Consider the following 21975-nt stretch of genomic DNA (forward strand, 5'->3'; position numbering starts at 1 on the left):
AAAAGTCATAATTATGAGATAAAAAGTCAAAATTATGGGATAAAAAGTCAAAACTATGAGATAAAAAGTCAAAATTATGACTTAACGTGCACATGCGCAGTGCAGCCAGGACACCGCACGCTGGTGACATCTGCTGGTTAGAATGGTGTAAATGCAACTCAGTGGTTTTACAAACCAATTGCGATTGGGATATATATCTTAGTTATTTGTTTTCTGTTTTCTGTATTTTTTTTAAGCTTCCACTGCAGACATCCAAATGCATCAGCAGACACATAATAATAAAACAGAGTACAAAATATATAAAAATATAAATAAAATACAACTGTAAATAGACAGTTGTACAGAAGTAATATACTGTATGTAAAATAGATTGGAAATTTGCGAATATTCAAATTTATTAAAAGCAATATGTCCAGATGCTCTAGTACTCCTTCTGAAGCACCGGCCAGAGGGAAACAGTTCAAAGATGTTGTGTCCAGGGTGTATCAAGTCTGTAATGATTGCACTTTACAAGAGTGGGAAAGAAAGCACCAATGATCTTTTCAGCAATCTGGACTATCCGTTCTTGTCCACTTGTGATCAACTGAGTAGCCGAGGCAAACCTGACAGGGATTAAAGCACACAGAACAACCTTTGTTGGGCCCTATGTGGGTCTCTCACTTCAGGTCCTTTGAGATGGTGGAGCCCAGGAACCTGAAGGACTCCACAGCCAAACAATTACAAAATATTGTGTGTTTTGGGCCACATTTAATGTACAATGTATATGGAATCCTTTCAACAAAAGCTCTATGAGCTACTGAAAAGTATTTCACTGGTTCCTATCTACCAGATAACATGCCTGCTGAAGCCAACAAACTACCAGTAAAAACCCAGAGAGGTTTCTATTGTGAAACATACAGTAGTAGTAATATCATAGATTTGTGAAGCCATCTCTTAAACGCATAATTTTTGATGTATGATTTTGGAGGGCAAAAAATACACTGCTGTTTAAAAGTTCTAAAATACTTGAATGTTTGACTGAAATGTTTCTCATGGTCTTAAAATCTTTTAATATGAAGATGTTTGTTTAAATGTTTGAAATGACTTTAGTAGACAAAAATATAATCGTGGCAACATATTAATTTATTTTATTAGACGACAAAAATTGCGGACCAAATAAAAAAAGCAGCCAAGAAATGAATATGAAATTTCTGCCAATAAATTGAAAAATCTTCCTACAAGGTGAAATTTCAAGAAGCTGCTCGATCATGCCAAGAGTACAATTTTGGAAAGGGTGGCTACTTTGAATATGCTACATATATTCTTTAGTCCTGCATATAGTTTTCATGCCTGCACTGCGCATGTTAAATCATAATTTCAATTTTTTATGTCATAATTACAATTTTCAATCTCATAAATTCGTTTTTTAATCTCATAATTATGAATTTCAATCTCATAATTTTGATTTTTTATCTCACAATTTTGATTTTCAATCTCATAATTATGACTTTTTATCTCATAATTTTGACTTTTTATCTCATAATTTTGACTTTTTATCTCATAATTATGATTTTTAATCTCATAATTTCGATTTGTTATCTCATAATTATGACTTTTTAGAGCCTGATTTTTTTTATCACGTGGCGGAATTGGGCTTCCATAGATATTTGTTCTGTTTACAGACAGAAAAAAAACATTTCCCATTATGCCTTTATACCTTTTGCGCATGCGTACAGGACGTCACGGGGCTGCGCATGCTGGGATTGCAATGGCGCCTTCCTGTACACATTGTTGACGTTTGCCGCTCAGCTGTTCATGAGTAATATTTTCCTTTTAATACACGACATAGCTGCCTTACATTGTAAGATAATTCTATGTATTTAGGTTTCTGAATACCGAGGATAGCGCTATAAAGGTAAAACTCTCTTTCAAATGAGTAAATCATCGCTAACCTCCAGTACTGTTTTGTGGTTTTCATTATATAAATGAATTTTAACATGTTTTACCACCGTAACTATGGTTCATTTTCTCAAAATTAGGTTTGTCTAATAAACGTGAGTGTTGAATATAAGTGATATTATGTAATATGACAGTGCTGGTTTATCGCCAAATGATGGCTATGGTTATCGAAAGGGCTACTGTGGTTATCTTAAGTCTTACAACCCTTTACAATAGCAACTAATAAACGGTTTATGTATATATACATTTTTACATTATTATTTGTTTTCTTTTCTATAGCAGAATAGTTACAGCGGAATACGTTGCTGAGATGGAAGATGATGCCTCATTGCATCGACTTGAAGGCAGTGACCCCAGCGTCCAGGTCGGGGGTCTCATTGTGAAGAAGAAGAGTGCTTCATCAGAACCACATGTGTTCAGAGCTCCAGCTCCTCGCACCTCACTCCTGGGTCTGGATCTACTAGCTGCCCAGAAACGCAAGGAGCGAGAGGGGAAGGACAGGCAGGACGATCAGCCCAAAAAATCTAAAGTGTCATCATACAAGGACTGGGAGGAGGGAAAAAGTGATTCTGGGTCTGATGACGAGGATCAGGAGGATAGTGACAACAGTAAAGGGAAGAAAGAAAGGTGAGTAATTTTGGTTTTGTCAAGTCAAGTTGTTTTTATTAAATAACAATGATTTTTCCCAAGAAAACATTCATTCAAATTCAGTTAAAATAAAATAGAAAATAAGTGGTGGTTGGTCTTACAGAAGGGAGTATTTAATTTGTTTTTAATTTGTATTATTGTCTTAATAAATTTAGTGTCATTACAATATATTATTAACTCTTATTAATAACCTGATGAAGAATGTGTATTTTACTATTTATATAATACACTTTGCAATACTTAAAAAAATGACACACTTCAAGTGTATACTTTGTCATCCTTAGTTCTGTTTCATTCACTTGTTTTAAGTTATCATATGAATACCAATAAAAGTGAGCTTTTATGTGTCTTTGCAGGAAGTACCGTGTAACTGGTTCAGAAACGCCCTCAAACACAGGAGGGGTGAGTGAGGAGTTCCGACAGAAACATCAGCAGAGGGAGAAAGACAGACGTGAACATGGGGTCTATGCATCTTCCAAAGAGGACAAGAGCAGAGACAGAGACCGGAATCGAGACAGAGATCAAGATCGCCACCATGACCGAGACAGAGATAAGAGAAAAGACAGAGGTAAGTGAGGGGCTCACCTGTGAAATCCTATCGGTGTTTACCAGAATTCCATTCTCTGATCGTTTCCTTTTATGCGGTTTGCCCAGATGAGCGTGAAAGCAGTCGCAGTCGAGGGTCCAGCAGCAGTCGCTCTGAGCGTGGTGATGGGAGCGTTAGGAGTGAGCGATCCCAGAGGGACTTCGGGTCAGAGCGTCTCAGCCGCGGTGGGCGGCGAGATGAGCCCGAATCGCCTCGTAACAGATCCAAAGGTCAGTCACGCTTCCAGATTTGCTCAAGAATAGTCTCTGAACACTCAGATCATCTGTAGCAGTTTACATGTTTTTCACGCACACACAGACGTGCCCACTCCATCACGCTCCAGCTGGGATGAAGATGATAGTGGATATAACAGCTCACGCCACTCCCACTGGGAGAGCCCATCTCCCTCCCCATCCCACAGAGAGTACGACCGCTCGGAGCGCAGCCATCGCTCTGGCCGTGATAGCGAGAGGAGGGACAAGTATGAATCACATACGTGTCTCATTGATTTATTGTGAATCTGATGATGACCGCTGCTGGTCCATGGTCCAAATATTGTTGTTTTTGTTGTTTAGGTCAGTTAGAGCTCAATATCCAGCAGATACCCCTCTACCAACTCCCTCATACAAGTACAACGAGTGGGCCAATGACAGGAAACATCTGGGCTCCACCCCTCGCCTGTCTCGAGGGAAAGGTAAGGACCAATTATAAATGTTTGTTGTAACAAATGGTTGATTTGGGATGTTTTGAGAATGATGGTTGATTTGGGATTTTAAAAGGGCACTCATTTGTAGACATTTTGTCCAAGTGCATGTTTTTAAGCATGAATATTATATAGATTTTATAGAAAATCGTATGATTTATGTGCAGTGGTTATAGAGTTGCATTTAAATGCACTTTTATTTTATAGGAGATAAAAGAGAGGACGGTGACAATGGCATCTTATTTGATAATGAGGAAGAAAAGGAACAGTGGGAGGAAGATCAAAAGGTGAGAGCTCAAAATCTTTCAAGTTTATTTGAAATAAAAATGGTTTCTATTAACTTCATTAATGCTGTCTTCTATACATTTATTGGTTAATTCCAAAAAGTCATTTTCCTATTAAAAAACATTTTAAGGCTCTAAACTGTTTTGCTTGACTGACATCACTGAGGCCATTCGGGGCATTATATAGTATTAACCTTCGATCAGATATCTATTCCCACATAAAGTGGTGCTTTGGGGAGTACACACTGTGTAATTGTGTCATGTCCAAATAGCAAGCGGATCGAGACTGGTACATGATGGATGAAGGTTACGACGAGTTCCACAACCCTTTGACGTCCAGCTCAGAAGAGTATGTGAAGAAGAGGGAGCAGATCCTACAGAAACAGACCCAGAAACGCATCTCAGCACAGAAACGGCAGATTAATGAGGTACAGCTGCACTTCTACAGAATTTGACGTGTGGATGCCAAATTGATGTACTTACGTACTTGTGTCTTTCTCCAGGATAATGAACGCTGGGAGACCAACCGCATGCTCACCAGTGGAGTAGTGCAGCGTTTGGAGGTGGACGAGGACTTTGAGGAGGACAATGCTGCCAAAGTCCACCTGCTTGTCCATAACCTTGTGCCGCCCTTCCTGGATGGAAGGATTGTGTTCACTAAGCAGGTAAAGACCATCATGCTAGCACCTTATGCGATTTTTCAATCTTTGCCACAGTTGTATTTATTACTGACGGCATTTTTGCACATTTTCCTTTGTTTTATATAATTTCGTATTTCTAAATAATTGTTTTAATACATCTTTTGTACATTTCATTTTGTTTCGCTATCAACTTTGTGTTGTCATTTCTTTAAAGCTGCTTTGCAATAATGCACAATGTGATAAGAGCCATTCAAACACAACACATTTATTTATTTTTAAGTTTTACTTAATTAATATTGCATATAGGAATTTATAGTCTGTTTAATATTTGAACTGCGTTTCTCTCTCCCTTATCTTAAATGTGCGCTTTAAATGTTTTGCTTGTAGTCAATATGTTTTATGTACAGCTGCTTTGTAACAATGAAAATCATAAATAGTGCTATATAAATAAAGTTGACTTGACTTGACAACATAATTCAGTTAAATGCTATTTTGAAGTATTAATCCCCTGTCTTTGCCAAACTCGTGCGTCTTGCCCTTAATGATTTTTCTGTTGGTTCTGTAGCCTGAACCGGTCATTCCGGTGAAAGATGCAACGTCAGACATGGCCATCATCTCCCGGAAGGGCAGTCAGCTTGTCCGACGTCACAGAGAGCAGAAAGAGAGGAAAAAGGTACGTATACATTTTTTTAAACACTTGTAATGAGACTGCTCCCAGTATAGATGTACATATAATTGTTGCGTTTGACAGGCTCAACATAAACATTGGGAGTTGGCCGGCACTAAACTGGGTGACATCATGGGCATCAAAAAAACAGAGGACGGTGCAGCAGAGGGCAAACCTGTAGGAGAAGATGGAGCTGTGGATTACAAGTAACTAATTTTCACTGTAGCAAATTTATTACTAACTGAACCTTATTATAAAGTGTTATCAGACTGTCAGTTTGGTTTGCTCACCTTTTGTTTTAATAACATGCAGAGCAGATCAGAAGTTTGCCGATCACATGAAGGACAAGAATGAAGCCAGCAGTGAGTTCGCTAAAAAGAAAACTCTGTTAGAGCAGAGACAGTATCTGCCCATCTTCGCCGTTCGCCAGCAGCTGCTCAACATCATCAGGTTCTGAACACAAACCCGTACTTGTGTGAAGTGCTTTCACTCTTTGAGTCGAGTCACATGATGTGCTGATGCTTTGTTTTCCATGTTCTCTGGCAGAGATAACAATATTGTGGTTGTGGTGGGTGAGACGGGCAGCGGAAAGACCACTCAACTGACACAGTATCTTCACGAGGACGGTTACACGAGTTACGGTATGGTTGGCTGCACGCAGCCACGCAGAGTGGCAGCCATGAGCGTGGCCAAAAGAGTCAGCGAGGAAATAAACAGCAACCTGGGAGAGGAGGTGGGTGGCCGACATCTCATGTAGTTAAACAGTTTACATATTTTATTTATACACTGGACTTGGACTTGGAAATTCCTTCTTCATTTACTCACCCTCAAGTTCTTCCAAATCTGTATACATTTCTTTGTTCTGATGAACGCAGAGGAAAATATTTGGAAGAATGCTCGTCGTAACCAGACAGTTCTTTGCCACCATTGACTACCATGGTAGAAAAATTGCTTTATAAATTTCTTGGTTCTGTTGAACACAAAGAAGATATTTTGAAGAATGAAGCAAAGCGCTCTGGGGCACTTTTGACTACCATTGTCATTTTTTCTACTATTGTAGTCAATGGTGGCCAAGAACTGTTCTATTTTTGGGTGAACTGTCCCTTTAATACTGTATAGACGGTTTCAAAGCAACAACATAAACAAAACGTTACTGCGCATGCTCGATTTTTTGACCCGAACTAAACTTCCGGTACACGTCAACAAAGAGTCCCATGTAGATTATTTCTGAAGACAAGCAAAAGAAATGACAAGTACATGACATTAGCTTGGAAGTTAAAAGTATGTCTTGCTAGTATTATTTTAATTTACCAGTAGAAGAACCTCCGCTAAACTTAAATGCGACAAAGTTACACAACCCATTCAACATTTTTTCTAAATTTAATCAAATTAATATACAATTCAATTCTTTATTCAATACATTTAGTATGCAATAAAATATCAATATAAATTAATAATATAAATGAAATAAAATATAAATAGTTATATTAGCCACTAGCCAATCCGATCAAAAAACACAAACAGGAAGCTAACTGCGGGTCAGGAAACGGTCTATATCAGTGCTTCCCAAACTGCGGGCAGCGGCCCCTGTTGGGCTGTAGTGATATTGCGGAGGAGGGCATTACAGGGTAAATCATGACGTTTCAAATATTCAGTTAAACAAGTTATGCATTTTAAACTGAACTTGTAAACTGAGTATGTAGCTTTTGTGACACATTTTGATGTCATATGTAAACAGCAATGTGCATTTAATATATGTTTGTTAAAAATAAATGTTATGATCTTACCTTCACCAGAGTATGCTTTGCAAATTTTACGGTGCTGTAATTCATGTGAAACCCTTACAAACCCCTTTTATGCATATTCTATTATGGGGTATTTTCCCTGTGAAGGTTGGGAAGCTCTGCCGTATGTTTTAAGAAATACTGCCCCCTAGTGGATTTTGGTAGACTAGCATGTTATTCTGCTCTGATGGTATTCACGGGCCTGAAAATGATTAGGAATAGTTGTTTTTTTATGTGATTTATTTTGTTATTAATAATGTTTAATTCAGTTGAAACTGTAACTTTCTGTAACTGTTACTTTTTTGTGTTGTATTACTTTCCTGTTACTTCTCTGTTCCTTATAAAATAAATAGTTATGTATAATTATTAAAAATTCGTTTTTTTTATAAATTACTTATGTATAAAAACATAACTAATAACATTTATAGTTTCAAATAATATTTTTATTTTATATTTGCTAGTTTTATATAAATAATTATATTTAAAATAAACTTTAAATTAAAGTCTCTCAAGTCTGTTCATTACAGCGATTTGACCAAGGTGTCGGGGCTTACGCACTGTTTTAATTTGTGTTATTCCAGGTTGGTTATGCTATCCGATTTGAAGACTGCACATCAGAAAAGACTGTAATAAAATACATGACGGATGGTATTCTATTGAGGGAATCTCTGCGGGAATCAGACCTGGATCACTACAGCGCTGTTATCATGGACGAGGCCCATGAGCGTTCCCTCAACACCGACGTGCTGTTCGGTCTGCTCCGAGAGGTGAGCACCCATGTTCCCGTCGAGTGTTACCAATAAAACGCCTTCATTTTTGTTCACTAGTCAATAGACTGATTTCACTCCGCTGCCATGTTGAAATCAAAAACGAGGCAGAGGTGGGAAGAAAACCGGAAGGACAGATAGACTGTCTGTGACATGAAAAAACAAATGATGAAAAACAAACCCGCTTAAAAGGCAGTTTAAACGGTCACTAATGTGTGATGGTACAGCTTAAGTGGTCAAGTAAAACAGCTCTTGTAACATGCATCCTATGTTTATACTGTCACGTTTAAGATCATAAATCGTTTTAATAACTCCAGGTTGGTTGCAGTCTATCTGGCCTTCCGGTTTTCTTCCCACCTCTGCCTCGCTTTCGATTTCAACATGGCAGCAAATGTGAAGGTGAAATCAGCTATACCGAGTGTAGGAGTAGTGTTCGCCTTTTTTTACTGACGACTTACATTTGACCTTTTTGCTTCAATAATTCTTTGCTTTATTTAGGTAGTGTCTAGACGCTCAGACTTGAAGCTCATTGTCACGTCGGCCACCATGGACTCGGACAAATTTGCGTCGTTCTTCGGAAACGTTCCTGTTTTCCACATTCCCGGCAGGACGTTCCCAGTGGATATCTTGTTCAGTAAGGTGAGGTGTTAAACGCGTCTTTAGCTCAGGCGTAATGTGCTTTCTGAGATGTGTGCTGAAGATGTGTGTTGGTGTTCTTCAGACTCCTCAGGAGGACTATGTGGAGGCAGCCGTGAAACAAGCCCTGCAGATTCATCTCAGCGGGATGTCGGGCGATATACTCATCTTCATGCCTGGTCAGGAGGACATTGAGGTGAGGAGGGTTCCCCCCCACATATACGCGTTATTCAATTGGATTTCAACATTCCAATAATACCGTTTTTTACGGAAAAGTAGAGCAGCATTGAAACGCATTGATCTCTGGTACTGACGACACAGTTTCAAATCTGACCTGCAGCACTTCCTCATCCCATTCCTCTCTCTCCTTTTCCTAATTTCATGTCATTTTATTGTAATATGATGTTAGGAGGCATTATATAACAAGTGTGATATCCGTGGTGCTGTAGGTGACGTCAGATCAGATTGTGGAGCGATTGGAGGATCTCGAGAATCCCCCGCCTCTCGCAGTGCTGCCCATTTACTCCCAGCTGCCCTCAGACCTCCAGGCCAAGATCTTCCAGAAGGTAAATGTTTGTGAGCATTAGATCATCTCCTAAAGTCATATATTTAAAGATGCACAAGCTTCATTTTTGCTTGTTCTGACAGGCTCCAGATGGAGTGAGGAAATGCATAGTTGCTACAAACATTGCGGAGACGTCTTTGACGGTGGACGGCATCATGTTTGTGGTGGATTCAGGTTACTGCAAAATGAAGGTAAAACCACATCATGTTGCATTGATCAGCTGCTATACAGTGTAAGGAACGTCCAAAAGTCTTCTCGCGCTAATCGAAGTATTTCCTGTGTGTAGGTGTTCAATCCACGCATCGGCATGGATGCACTGCAGGTGTACCCCATCAGTCAGGCCAATGCCAACCAGCGGTCAGGAAGAGCTGGGAGGACAGGGCCCGGACAGTGTTACAGGTAAGGAAACGTTAGGTTTTACTTAAGATCATAAGATGATGCTTCACCATTCTGCCCCCTTCAGGTATTTCTGTGAGATCTTATGATTGTTTCATTTAGGTTATACACGCAGAGCGCTTACAAGAATGAGATGCTCACCACCACTATACCAGAAATCCAGAGAACTAACTTGGCCAACGTCGTGCTGCTGCTGAAGTCTCTAGGAGTGCAAGACCTTCTGCTCTTCCACTTCATGGACCCTCCACCCGAAGACAACATGCTGAACTCCATGTACCAGCTGTGGATTCTGGGGGCGCTTGATAATACAGGTGAGACCGTCCATCTGCAGGAAACGCCCTGACCGTTCAAAGATTTCCTTATTTTATTGTGCAAGTGTCATTGTGGCAAACTCTGAGAACCTGAAATCTGTCCTCTGGTTTGCTTTGACTAGCCTGAATTTGAGAATTGTGCATTTGTGGCACAATAGATTAACCCACTAGTTAAAAAATTCCAAAATGTTCATTTAATCAGCATTTCTTGATGTGTTGTGGCCGTTCCAGTCCAGTGTCTGTTGAATTTCAACAAAGTCAAATGTCAGGAGTGACATAAAGTCATCCAACAGCAATGTGAAAGACTGACAGCGTGACAAGACACATGCAAAATGTAATGAAAATCAAGGTTGTCATCAAAATCATTTGTGAACTTTTCCAAAATACAAATATGACTGTTGTATTGCTTAAAAGTGAATATAAACTTGTTTTCTTTGCAGTATTTGAGGTTTGACTAAATACAGAGCATATTTTCTGTTATTTTGACCGGTTTCTCCAGTTTTCATTTTCTGCAAATAAATGCAAATAGAACCAATATTTTTATTTGACATTTGGTAGAAATTTGTTAGAAGTTCACAGCATTAAACAAAAACGACATTTTTACATCTACCTATAAATGGTTCATTTTAAAATCAGAAAAACGGATTTTGAAATGGTTTCTTATTTTTTTCCGCGGCTATATGATGTGAAAAAAGACACTATTTTAAAGGTAATTTGGATTCTCGCAGTAAAGTATTAAAGGTCTTAACTAAGTTCTTACTTGAAGTTGCAACTGAAGTAAGATACTCCGTGCTGGGACCAGGAAAGGATTTAGTTCTTATTCTCTCAGGGTTCGTAGGGATTTGACTGTGCGGGGCACTTTTTCTTCAAGCTCTCGTTCATGTTAACAGCAGATTATTTCTGATAAAGGTCTACCTGCGCTGCTCCTTTCCTCGCTCTCTCACTAATCTTCTTAGTCTGTCAAACAATCTGTGAAATCTGAGCTGCGTAAACTCTTAATCTGAATCTTGAAGCAGAATCATTTTCCCACCATCAGCACTTTTGAAACGAGGTGCTTTATACGTCATTTGACTTGTGCTTGTATTTGAGATTGCTGTCTTCTCTCGTCTCAGGTGCCCTGACACCCACCGGGCGGCTCATGGTGGAGTTTCCTCTGGATCCGGCTCTGTCGAAGATGCTCATTGTGTCATGTGACATGAGCTGCAGTGCTGACATCCTCATCATCGTGTCCATGTTGTCTGTACCATCCATCTTCTACAGACCAAAGGTAACCAAATGTTTTTTATTTTCATTTTGTTTTAACTTTAATCAACATTGTTTGCATTATCCTACAAATATATTTAGATCAAATATTTTAACGCATTTTTATATATATCTTGTATAGCTGTGCATGTTTATGGCGGCTGTATTATATCTTCTGTGACTTGTCTAGGGTCGTGAGGAGGAAAGTGACCAGGTGAGAGAGAAGTTCTCTGTGCCTGAGAGCGATCACTTGACCTACCTTAATGTTTACCTGCAGTGGAAGAACAACAATTACTCCAGCATCTGGTGTAATGATCACTTCATTCACACCAAAGCCATGCGTAAGGTACGCCAGTCTGACCCATGCAGGTTCATGTCTTAAAGGGGCAGTATACACTTTTTATCATTTCCATGTCATTTCATTTTCCCTGAAGTTATAATGTTGCATTTTTTGGACCACAAGTTGTTGTCCTTTCATTTGTACCTTTAAGACTTTTGTGTAAACGCCCTCTTTGCATTTGCAATTACCAACCGCACATACTCATCGACTTTGAGTTTTCTATCATGTCCACTCACTGTTGCTTGTAGTATAGAAAAGCGCCTGCTTTATCCTAATTTTGTGATTCTTCTGAATCTTCTTCAAGTGCGTGTTTTTTAAATGAGAGGTTGTGTTCTCTCTGTATGAATGCATCACAGGTGCGTGAGGTGCGAGCTCAGCTCAAAGACATCATGGTGCAGCAGAAAATTAATCTGATCTCCTCCGGCTCAGACTGGGATGTGATCAGGAAGTGCATCTGTGCTGCGTACTTCCACCAAGCTGCTAAATTAAAGGTAAAGTACACAGATGACCAACAGATGAACTTTCAACTCAATGTTCCATTTATGAATATAGCACACAAGGCAGTGTGTAAAAAGGTTTTCTAACCCATGTTTGCATGTGTTTAGGGAATAGGGGAGTATGTGAACGTGAGAACCGGTATGCCGTGCCATCTACACCCCACAAGTGCACTCTTCGGGATGGGTTACACCCCAGATTACATCATCTACCACGAGCTGGTCATGACCACTAAGGTACTCGCCCTACTTCGTATTTACAATTCTTGAACGTAAATGGACTTGAAATAGTATGTGAGACGGTTAGTTCACATCAAATAAACTATACAAACCACCAACAATGGCACTAAACAAAAATGCCACTTTTGGTAAATAACAAAAAAAACCTCAAAATTCAAAATGTGTTTTTCAGTGTTACTTGAAATAGTCATGCACGGTTTACAGTTATATAAATGCAATACAGAATATATTTTCATTTTAATGCGCATGAAGCAATATATATTCATAAGTGGTAATAATTACCTACATATGTTTTAACCAAGACAAAGACTTGCAATTTTGAATCTTTGAATCATTTTTTGAACTGATTCATTGATTCACTGAATCATTTTTACTAGTAAGGTATTGATGGGAGCCTTGCTTATACTTATGTAGTATGTTTATAGCCGTTTCTTAAAGAAACTTAGTATCATCATATTCACAATGTATGCTAATGTCAGCATCAAAATGACATTCAATTTCTTATCAATATTATAAACATCGGCCTACCCTAGTCAGCAGTTATTTGTTGATGTTTTTGGCTTGTGTGTGTTTCAGGAATACATGCAGTGTGTGACAGCAGTGGACGGCGAGTGGCTGGCTGAACTCGGGCCCATGTTTTACAGCATCAAACAAGCAGGGAAGACCAGACAGGTGAATGACACACTCTTGAAATATTACACCAAACATCTCATACAATTCTAGGGATGGGCGATATTTCATTTCGAGTACTGGACAGGTTTGAAAAACAAGTACTCGTTTAATTGGGGGCGGGGCGTGTTGATACTGATACGAATGATACACTGATACGAATAAAACTATGACAAGATTGAGTAAATAATTAAATCGACACGGTTAGATTATTAAAAATTCTCTATCAATGTTTTTGAAAATAAAGAAATATCAGCGTGAGTTGAAGCATCTCTGCCCTGTCGCATATTTGTCTGTCAGTGTCTGACGATAAAAAAGTCTCTTACGCTCGTCCGATTTGTCTGTCTGATAGTAGTGGTCTCACCTGACATTTTGTTTCCAAATATACTGGTGCGGAGCTGGGTGAGAGTTTTATTCCATTCTTATGAACTTGAGCGTTCACGTGGCGCTATAACGAATCAAACTTGTAGTAGTTTTGGCGCTGCACAGTTTGCACTTGACAAGTTTATTAAAGTGAAACCAGGCATCGCTGTGTGTTTTCAATATGCCCTTCTGTGCTCCGGACTTGACTCTGGACCGCAAACTCTCGCAACCAATCAAATCTCTGGGTACCACCGGAAATGCCAGCATAACCAATCAGAAAGAAAGAAAGACGATTATTATATTTAAAAAATGCATTGTTTTCATCATTGATCGTTTCGAGTACTCGCGCCCATCCCTATACAATTCTCTTTTTTTCTTCTTGCTCACGTTTCGGTCCGTCTTTCAGGAGAACCGACGCAGAGCCAAGGAGGAGATCACCAACATGGAGGAGGAGATGTCCCTGGCGCAAAAGCAGATCATAGCACGCAAAGAGGAGCAGGAGAGGAAGAACAACTTCGGCAGCACCCGGTACCCTAAAGTCCTTTCTCACTTTTCAGAAACAGCTCGCGTACAAAATCTAAATCGTCCTATTTGGCAGGAAGCCGACATGCTGTAATACTAATGTCCCAATTTTTGTGCACGCTATTATCCCCCGCCCCTCCGTACCCTTCCTCCGTCTCTCCCATCTCTTTCCTCACCTGCCGTCGTCTTGTCTTCTGCGCGCTGAGCTTTTCTCACCTCTCATTTCCACAGGAGAGAAAAAGAAATAATATTGACCCCGGGCTGATCCCCATTACTGTAGCAATTTAAATTGTGCCGGCGCAGAGAGGCAGACGCAAATTTTCGCACTAATCCCGGAAATTAATTTTACACACACCTGTCAGCTCCAGAAACGCAGTAAAATAACACTTTATTAATTAATCAGGACTGTAATCTCTGTATGGAAGCCTTCGGCAGACTGTCTGCATGATGGACGTACTGACAATAATCACATTCAGTGTGGGGATTAGACTTTTGATTTGCGTGATAGGGGATGTGGATAATTAAGGTGTCGGATCTCTCTCGGGTTCTGATGCCGCCTTATGGTTTTAAATAAGCCGGCAGAATGATGCTGTCTGATCTTTTGATGAGATCAGAGCTCATCTGACCTGACCTGAATTGTGCAGCCGGCACAGGACACAGAGGACAGTGCTGTGTGCTGCATAGAGAAGAACACGTTTTTATTGTTTCGCTCAAGTTAAAGGGATAATTTACCCAAATATGTCGATTCTTTAATCATTTACTCATCTTCCTGCCATCTCGGATGTATGACTTACTTTCTTCAGTTGAACAGAAACAAATAGTTTTATATTACGATGTTATCATCAGATGTGGTTTTTGTGTTATATGTGACTAGTTGTCATGTGTGTAATATACATTTTGTTTTGTAATTCTTAAAAAGCCCACTTGTGTTAGATGTACATTGAACAGCAGATAAAGGACAGGTATACTGAGGGACACGTTCATTGAGTTTGTGCTGGAGGGTCACGGCCTGATGGATGTGAGGAGGAGAGCGCAGTGCAGCGTCGTAATTAAAGATGATAGATCGCCCTTCAACCGCATCACATATGTGTGCCGCAGGTCCACCAGAAACAAACTCTCCTTTTCTCTGCTCGAACCTCCTTACTGCTGTTCATACTTCTCATGTGGCTTTACAACAAATCTTCCATTTCTGTCACTGCATGGCACGTTACAGTTAAATCATATAGAACCTCTTTTGTATCGGTTTCAATGTTATGGCCCATCTTCCACGGCTCGCCCCCAAACTCACGCCATTGGTTAATCCAGATGTTTCGCTGTTTAAACAAACAGAGAAATGTTGTGAATCAGCTGGTGTGTAGTCTCTTCTTCGTTTAGCAAATCTTTAAATGAGAGTCTAAAAATAACAAATTGGATAAATGTGGAAGAATGGATAAACACCTGGGATTGGTAACTTGAGTGGACAATTGATGCATCAGGAGTTTGTCCAGGTTGTGTAAAGAATATGTACATTTACATTTATTTATTTAGCAGACACTTTTATCCAAAGCGACTTACAAATAAGAGATGAAACACGGTTTTTAAACTGTTTTTAACTGTGTTTCATATTTAAAGATGAAACACAGTTTCTGCAAATCTCATATTAATCTTGAGTACCTATATAGTATTATTGCGTACCTCGTATCTTCGAAGGCAGGGAGGACAGAACTACAACACAAGCACACAAAACGTCATCGCATTATCCTTTCGTGTTGTTTACATTATGCACGTACACGCCGATTGCCAACAAAACAGACATATGACTTAGTTTGACGTACCTCGTGCAGTTCATGTCCGGCATCTCTTAGCACTGAGACCGCGCCATCTATCAGTTTCAAACGATCTTCAAATCCAGCGTTATATCCACCGTTTATATAACATTCATCACCCAAATGCAGTGAGCAAACAAACACACCTCAACTTCTGTCAGCCGAGTGAAGCGGCATTGATGAGCGTGCTCTTTCTCTCACGCTAGCACGTGGGTGTGCTCTTTCGCTCGGTGGATGTTCATGCGCTATAAACACTAATATAAAGAGTTAATTTGCAAAACAGAACTCCATTTTTAAAGTTTTTCAAGTGTCATGTTTTTTGATTGTACATTCTAATTTATATAAATCAAACTGCATTTGGGTTGTATTGATTGAGTAATAATAATAAAAAATACAGCGAACCAACACAATAAAACACAATAAAAACATAACAATAAAAAAAACATTCTTTTTTATCTAACTAGAAAAGCTAGAAAGTAGACAGGGGTTAGTCAGGTAGACTCGGAACAGGTAAAAATATGTAGAACATTCCACACATTAGACACTAAAATAATAATAGTAAATATGACAATATAAAAAAATCACTTTGTGTCTTTGTGCAGGTCTTATTATGACAGAAATATTTATTTGTCACTATTATGAACGAAAAACCACAGCAAGATGAACTACTTATGACATATGAATTATTTAGCTATTTAAACTTGCCATTGTAGTTTTATCAGTATTGTTTGGCACTTTTGAGATCAATTGTGATGTTCCTCATATTTAAAATCTATTTAAAATAAAAGCATCTGCTAAATAACTAAATTTGAACTATTTATGGCCTCTAAATGTTTTCGATTATCTCACCATTGGCAGGTGTGGCAAAATGGTTTGGACTTCGTACTTTTGACAAGTCTTCTGAAATAACAATCTTTTTTATTCCCAAACAGATCAATAACGATCTGCACCCCAGGACGGAGAGAGGACGCACCCATGACACCAAAACGAACACCTTCACGATTTGGCTTGTAATGCTTGCTAATGATTTCTTGAATGATGTAAAATGTCATCCTGTTCATCATGATGCCACTTGTAGATTATTTTTATTTTAATGTGATCATCACTGCGCCGGTCACATGCAGTTGACTGTGTTGGCCAGCAGTAGGAGCAATTGTATAAGGGAAAACTCATCATTTTGAAGTGTTGCTTGTGTCTCTGTTGGACTGTATGAACTGAGATGAGTGTATATCAGTACTGCACTTGAATTTACTGGTCAAGCCTTGATTTTAGGTCAAGCGCAAACACATTCTTCAACATACCCAAAGAAATCAAGGAATTTTTTTAATTCGGCAGTATTTTTGTTCGAATAAAACATCTAGGCTTTTTTGCAGTGTGTTTGTGATCAGGAACAGTAGCATTTATTCATGGACTGCTGTAATATTCACTTTATTGTGGAATTATAATTTACGTTCCGTCATGTTTTGACTTGTGAAATGTAGCTGTTGTTTCATTCTTTCAGAGAACACAGAGAGCGTCCATGAATATGAACTTCCTGTACTTTGATAGGTTAATTCCCCGCGGATGTAGCACGTCTTTGTTATTCTGACAAAAACATTGCTAGAATATTTCATCATTCGGCTGAAATCAACACTGACCAGGAGTCATATCCTGCATCTCCTTTGATGCAATTGGGCTGCAAGTCATTGAGCAGATCTACAGTGTACAGAAAGAGATGACATGCTTAGACTACTGCGAAGTGAGAAAAAAATGAAATAATCAACTGCTTCTCACTGAGGCTCATTTCTGTAAGTCCTGTTTGTAGCTTTGATGTGTGAGAAGCTTTCATCTGGCCTTATTTTCAATGTGTACAGTATAGCTGTATATTGTGCTTGTAGGGCTTCTATTGTCTTGGTTAAAGTTTTTGGAGAGGGGTAATAATGGGAAAGTTCATATTTTTTAAATGTAAAAATGTTCACGGTGTCTGATTTGTGTTCATTGTAGATTTTTTTGTTCAATAATAAACATCTATATTAATGTTTTTGGCATACAAAAAATATGGCATTTCTCACTGACCAATGAATAACAAAAACAAATGGAAATTCTTTAACTTGGGAACATGTTTTGCAAACAAACTGTTTTAAAGAATTTACAAAACATTCTTTGTTTGCGCCGCGGAGACCGGAACGGCAGTTTATTCAGGATGCTTGCTTGGGTTTTTTTAAATAATAAAACATTTTACTATGGCTGTAAACACTATCGTCGAAATGTTCAAGAGAAAATCATGACCATCGTTGTGTCGATAAAAAAGGCTCTCGGATGTTACTTAGATGCAAAAAAATTTATTCTAATGATCCATCTACTGAATAAGTTCAGTTTAGGATATAGAATGATTAAAGGTGCGATATGCAATGTAATACCGTGTGTAAAACAGACATCACTTAAAGTGGCCCTGACAAAATACACCTGTGGCTCCATTAGTCACAGCACTGACATTAACTTCTGTTCACAGAATCCACATCATTACTGGAAGGTCATCACTAAACAACTAATGGTAATGGTTTTGTAGATGTCTTTGGGTATCTAAGATCAAGTTTGCTCTCTTTGCTTTTGCAGAGTTTGGCGCGTGGTACCAGTGTTAACTAAATGGCCAAAATCACAACCAAAGTTTGAATTTATAATCAGTTTATTGTTTAAAGGGATAGTTCACCCCCCCAAAAGAATTTTTTTGGTTACAAGCATTCTTCCAAATATCTTTCTCTGTGTTAATCAGAACTAAGAAATTTATACAGATTTGGAACAACTTGAGGGTGCGTACATTTTTGGGTGAACTGTTCACTTTAAATCCGATCCCACCTTAAAAACTTGAGACTCAACATGGACGTAAAGTGTTGACCTGAAATGTGACTTGGACATAAATACAGTAGTTGGCTGCATAATATTTGAACTTGACAAGCGGTCTCAACTTCGTTGTTTAAAGCGTTCCAAGCATTTTTTGACTTGGACTCCATCTCAAAGACTTGTGACCATGTCTACTGTATCACCATTAGTCCTGATCAGATGATCACAAATTAAATGAATGAATTATTCAACACAGCCAGGGGACATTTAATCAGCTGTCCATCAAACAGACAGGTGATAATACTTTCTGATTATAATGATCGATGATCTGCTAGAAGCCGAACATCATTTTGACACACACTGTGTTTGTTTTCTTCATTTCGCAAGGCATTATCATGAACATGAGGCCACAAGGGTACATGTAGGTCACATCCATGATGTTGAAGTCAGTCAGTCAAGCTCTTTATTGTACCAGACAATGAGTTATGAGAATATTTTCTGTACTCCACAAGGTCATTGCGTTACGTTTAAAGGGACAGTTCACCCAATAATACAAATTCTTTCATCATATTCACCTTCATGTCATTCCAAACCTGGATGACCTTCTTTTGTGGAGCACACAAAGAACATTTTTTGAGAAATGTCTCAGTGGTTTTGTGTCCATACAATGGAATTCAATGTGGTCCAATGTTCTTTGGTTACCGACATTCTTCAAAATAGCTTCTTTTGTGTTCTGCAGATAAAAAGAAAGTCATGCAGGTTTAACATGAGGGTGAGTAAACTTATTTTTTTTGACAAACCGCCTCTTTAAAAGGACAGTTCATCCGAAAATGAAAATTCTGTCATCATTTATTCACCCTCTTGTCATTTCAAACCTTTATGACTTTCTTCCGCAGAACACAAAAGATATTTTGAAAAAAAAAACGGTTAACTGAATAGGACTGGCACCCATTCGCTTCTATTCTACGAACTCAAAACCAATGCAAGTGAATGGGGGCCAGTTACCAACATTCTTCAAAATATCTCTTTTGTGTTTTGCGAAAGAAAGTCATACAGGTTTAAAACAACAAGAGGGTGAGTAAATGATGACAGAATTTTCTATCCCTTTAAATATTTAATATATAACAGGTATACAGTATATGTATACTATATATGCGTATATTGACTTAAAAATATAACACAACGAATAACAAACATGAAGGTGCATTGCGTATGGCTTGAGATGACAAACGCAGTGTAGAACATTATGATTTTGTAAAATGCAAGATACGGGAGTACTATAGTATTATTAGGATAATGTTATGTTTTGTTGTTAATGGTAAATGTTCAAATGAAAGTGCACATGTGCATCAACAATGCTTCAGTACAGTATAAGGTTGTTTTGTGTGTGTGAACATACACTTATCCCCTAACTCTTCCCCCTCATCAGGGTCTTTGAAATGAACCCCTCAGTCACTTTAATGAGGCGAATCTCTGATATTGGCTGACATTTTAAAATCCTCTTTCTGAATGGCAGTGGCAGCAGTCATCTTTACAAGCGATTTCTGCTGAAGGTCTTGGCAATGAGGATGGGAATTATAATGGCCCTGGTGTCACTGTGACTGGGAGCCAGTGGCTTTGTAAAATCTCACCTCGCAGATGAGCTCCAGCGTCCCCATATGCTTTGGCTCCGTTCATTTTACAGTGGGCTTTAGAACAGATGCCCTCTGCTGCGCTCTGAGATTTGGGGTGAACACAGAAGCAGTGATCATGTCATGTATTTGTCAGTGCCAACAAAGAGAAACGCAATAAAGGGTGATTCTTCATTGCATCTTTCAATAGGGACTAAGAGGGTGTACTGCCATTAAATGCCTCAAATCCGAAAGGACAAATCTGAATTAACTTCATATTCAAGTTCACTTTATTTACCCTCATGTCATTTCAAACCTGTATGACATTCTTTCTTCTGCAGAACTCAAAAGAAGATATTTTGAAGAATGTTGGTAACCAAACAACAACGAGTCTCCTTGATTGAAAATTGTATGGACACAAAACCACTGAGATATTTCTCAAAAAGTATTTTGTCTTTTACAGAGGAAAGAGTCATGTCCAAAAGGATGGCAACATTTTTATTTGTGGGTAAACTACACTCTTAAAAACAAAGGTGCTTAAAAGGTTCTTCACAGCAATACCATAGAAGAACCATTTTTGGTTCCACAAAGAACCTTTCAGTCAAAGAAATATTCTTTGATATTTTTCTTACATTTTTATAATTCAAGGTGAAGCACCTTGTTTTTAAAAGTGTATCCCTTTAAAAGTTTGAAACAAAATGAGGGTAATGCCAGAATTTAAAAAAGTTTGAATCATATTGTATTATATTTTTCTCAATACATAAATTATATAAACACCAGGTCAAATATACATAATTTTACCACCTTATACGACATGCACGCTTAATAGAATAAAAATGTAAATAAATACAGATATTAGTACTCTATAACTAGAAAATGTGACCTCAATTTTTTAAAATAAATAAATTCAAAAAAGGTAATACAAAAAAGTTTTCTTTTGATTGTTTATTAATTGTAGAATAGAGTCAGCATACATGGCTTACAATATAACTCTATACAAACCAGGGTTTGCAGACAAAAAAGTTTTTGAACCCAATTTTATTTTGCATAATTGATTATTATTTGTATTATTAGTGACTATAGCCCTGCACATTTGCATTGTTTAGTTATTTTGTTGTATGTACTTCATAACTACACTGTAATGATCTACAGAGAGTTTATCTCATTTAAATAACTGCTGGTGATTTGTTGCATGTAGAAAGTTACATTAGATTTTAAACACAACCAGCCACAGATGAGCATGAAAATCAGTTGTGTTAACATCAACAGTGCTGCACAAATGCACATGACCCAAGTATCATTTATGCTAGCGTTCACAATTCGTCCTCATTACTTTATAATCACACACTTGTTTTGCATGTGATTATGGCTGTATATCTGCAGGCTACAGTCAGTGTGTGGGAAGTCAGTTAAAACACAAACGCAGGGTATTAATAACAATTATTGGCATCCTTTAGTTTCTACAGACACCTTAAGTGTCTTTTATTGACTGTTGAGCTAGATAGAATGTTGCCTATTGATTTTGCCCGAGCAGAAAGAGGTGTCCTGCTCATCCCGTATGGAGAGAATTAAGCCAACTCAAGTATAAACACAACCAAAATGAGAAATGTTAAAGGGGTCATATGGCGCGAATACGTGTTTTTCTGTGTCCTAAGTGTGTTATAAGTTATAATACATAAGTTGCCCGTGCATGTATTAGACACGTAAAATTGCAAAAATGAAAGTGTCGGAACAAGAGATGCATTCTATCTAAAAGCGAATGCTCACCCAGACCTGCCTGAAACGCCTCGTGTAACCACACCCCCACAAATCCACGTCAGTTCGTGGTATGATTTGACTAAGACCGCCCAAATGTATACGCAAGTAAGGTGGGTGTACCTGTCAGTACAATCGCTTTGAAACCTGATGTTCCAAATATGGTAAGAGGCGTTACATTTCCGTCAC

General features: G+C 38.4%; 1 protein-coding gene across 3 annotated transcripts; it reads left to right on the forward strand.

Moving 5' to 3' along the window:
• Positions 1-1726: 1726 nt before the first annotated feature.
• dhx38 (DEAH (Asp-Glu-Ala-His) box polypeptide 38) lies at positions 1727-17652 on the forward strand. 3 transcript variants are annotated; one of them, XM_057340633.1, is made up of 27 exons: positions 1727-1894; positions 2218-2565; positions 2943-3154; positions 3241-3402; positions 3491-3653; positions 3748-3866; positions 4083-4162; positions 4432-4587; positions 4663-4824; positions 5366-5473; positions 5552-5673; positions 5780-5917; positions 6014-6200; positions 7833-8018; positions 8517-8657; positions 8740-8850; positions 9104-9220; positions 9303-9410; positions 9506-9618; positions 9718-9926; positions 11039-11193; positions 11359-11514; positions 11865-11999; positions 12114-12239; positions 12819-12914; positions 13681-13802; positions 16534-17652. In XM_057340633.1, exons 2-27 carry the CDS (start codon positions 2249-2251, stop codon positions 16613-16615), a joined length of 3783 nt encoding a protein of 1260 aa, XP_057196616.1. In that variant the 5' UTR covers positions 1727-1894; positions 2218-2248; the 3' UTR covers positions 16616-17652. The 3 variants fall into 3 exon arrangements, with proteins under 3 accessions (XP_057196616.1, XP_057196623.1, XP_057196608.1); XM_057340640.1 differs by having other exon boundaries at positions 2221-2565; XM_057340625.1 differs by having other exon boundaries at positions 1732-1798.
• Positions 17653-21975: the final 4323 nt, after the last annotated feature.

This window comes from Triplophysa rosa, linkage group LG1, assembly GCF_024868665.1.
Source record: "Triplophysa rosa linkage group LG1, Trosa_1v2, whole genome shotgun sequence".
Taxonomy (NCBI): domain Eukaryota; kingdom Metazoa; phylum Chordata; class Actinopteri; order Cypriniformes; family Nemacheilidae; genus Triplophysa; species Triplophysa rosa.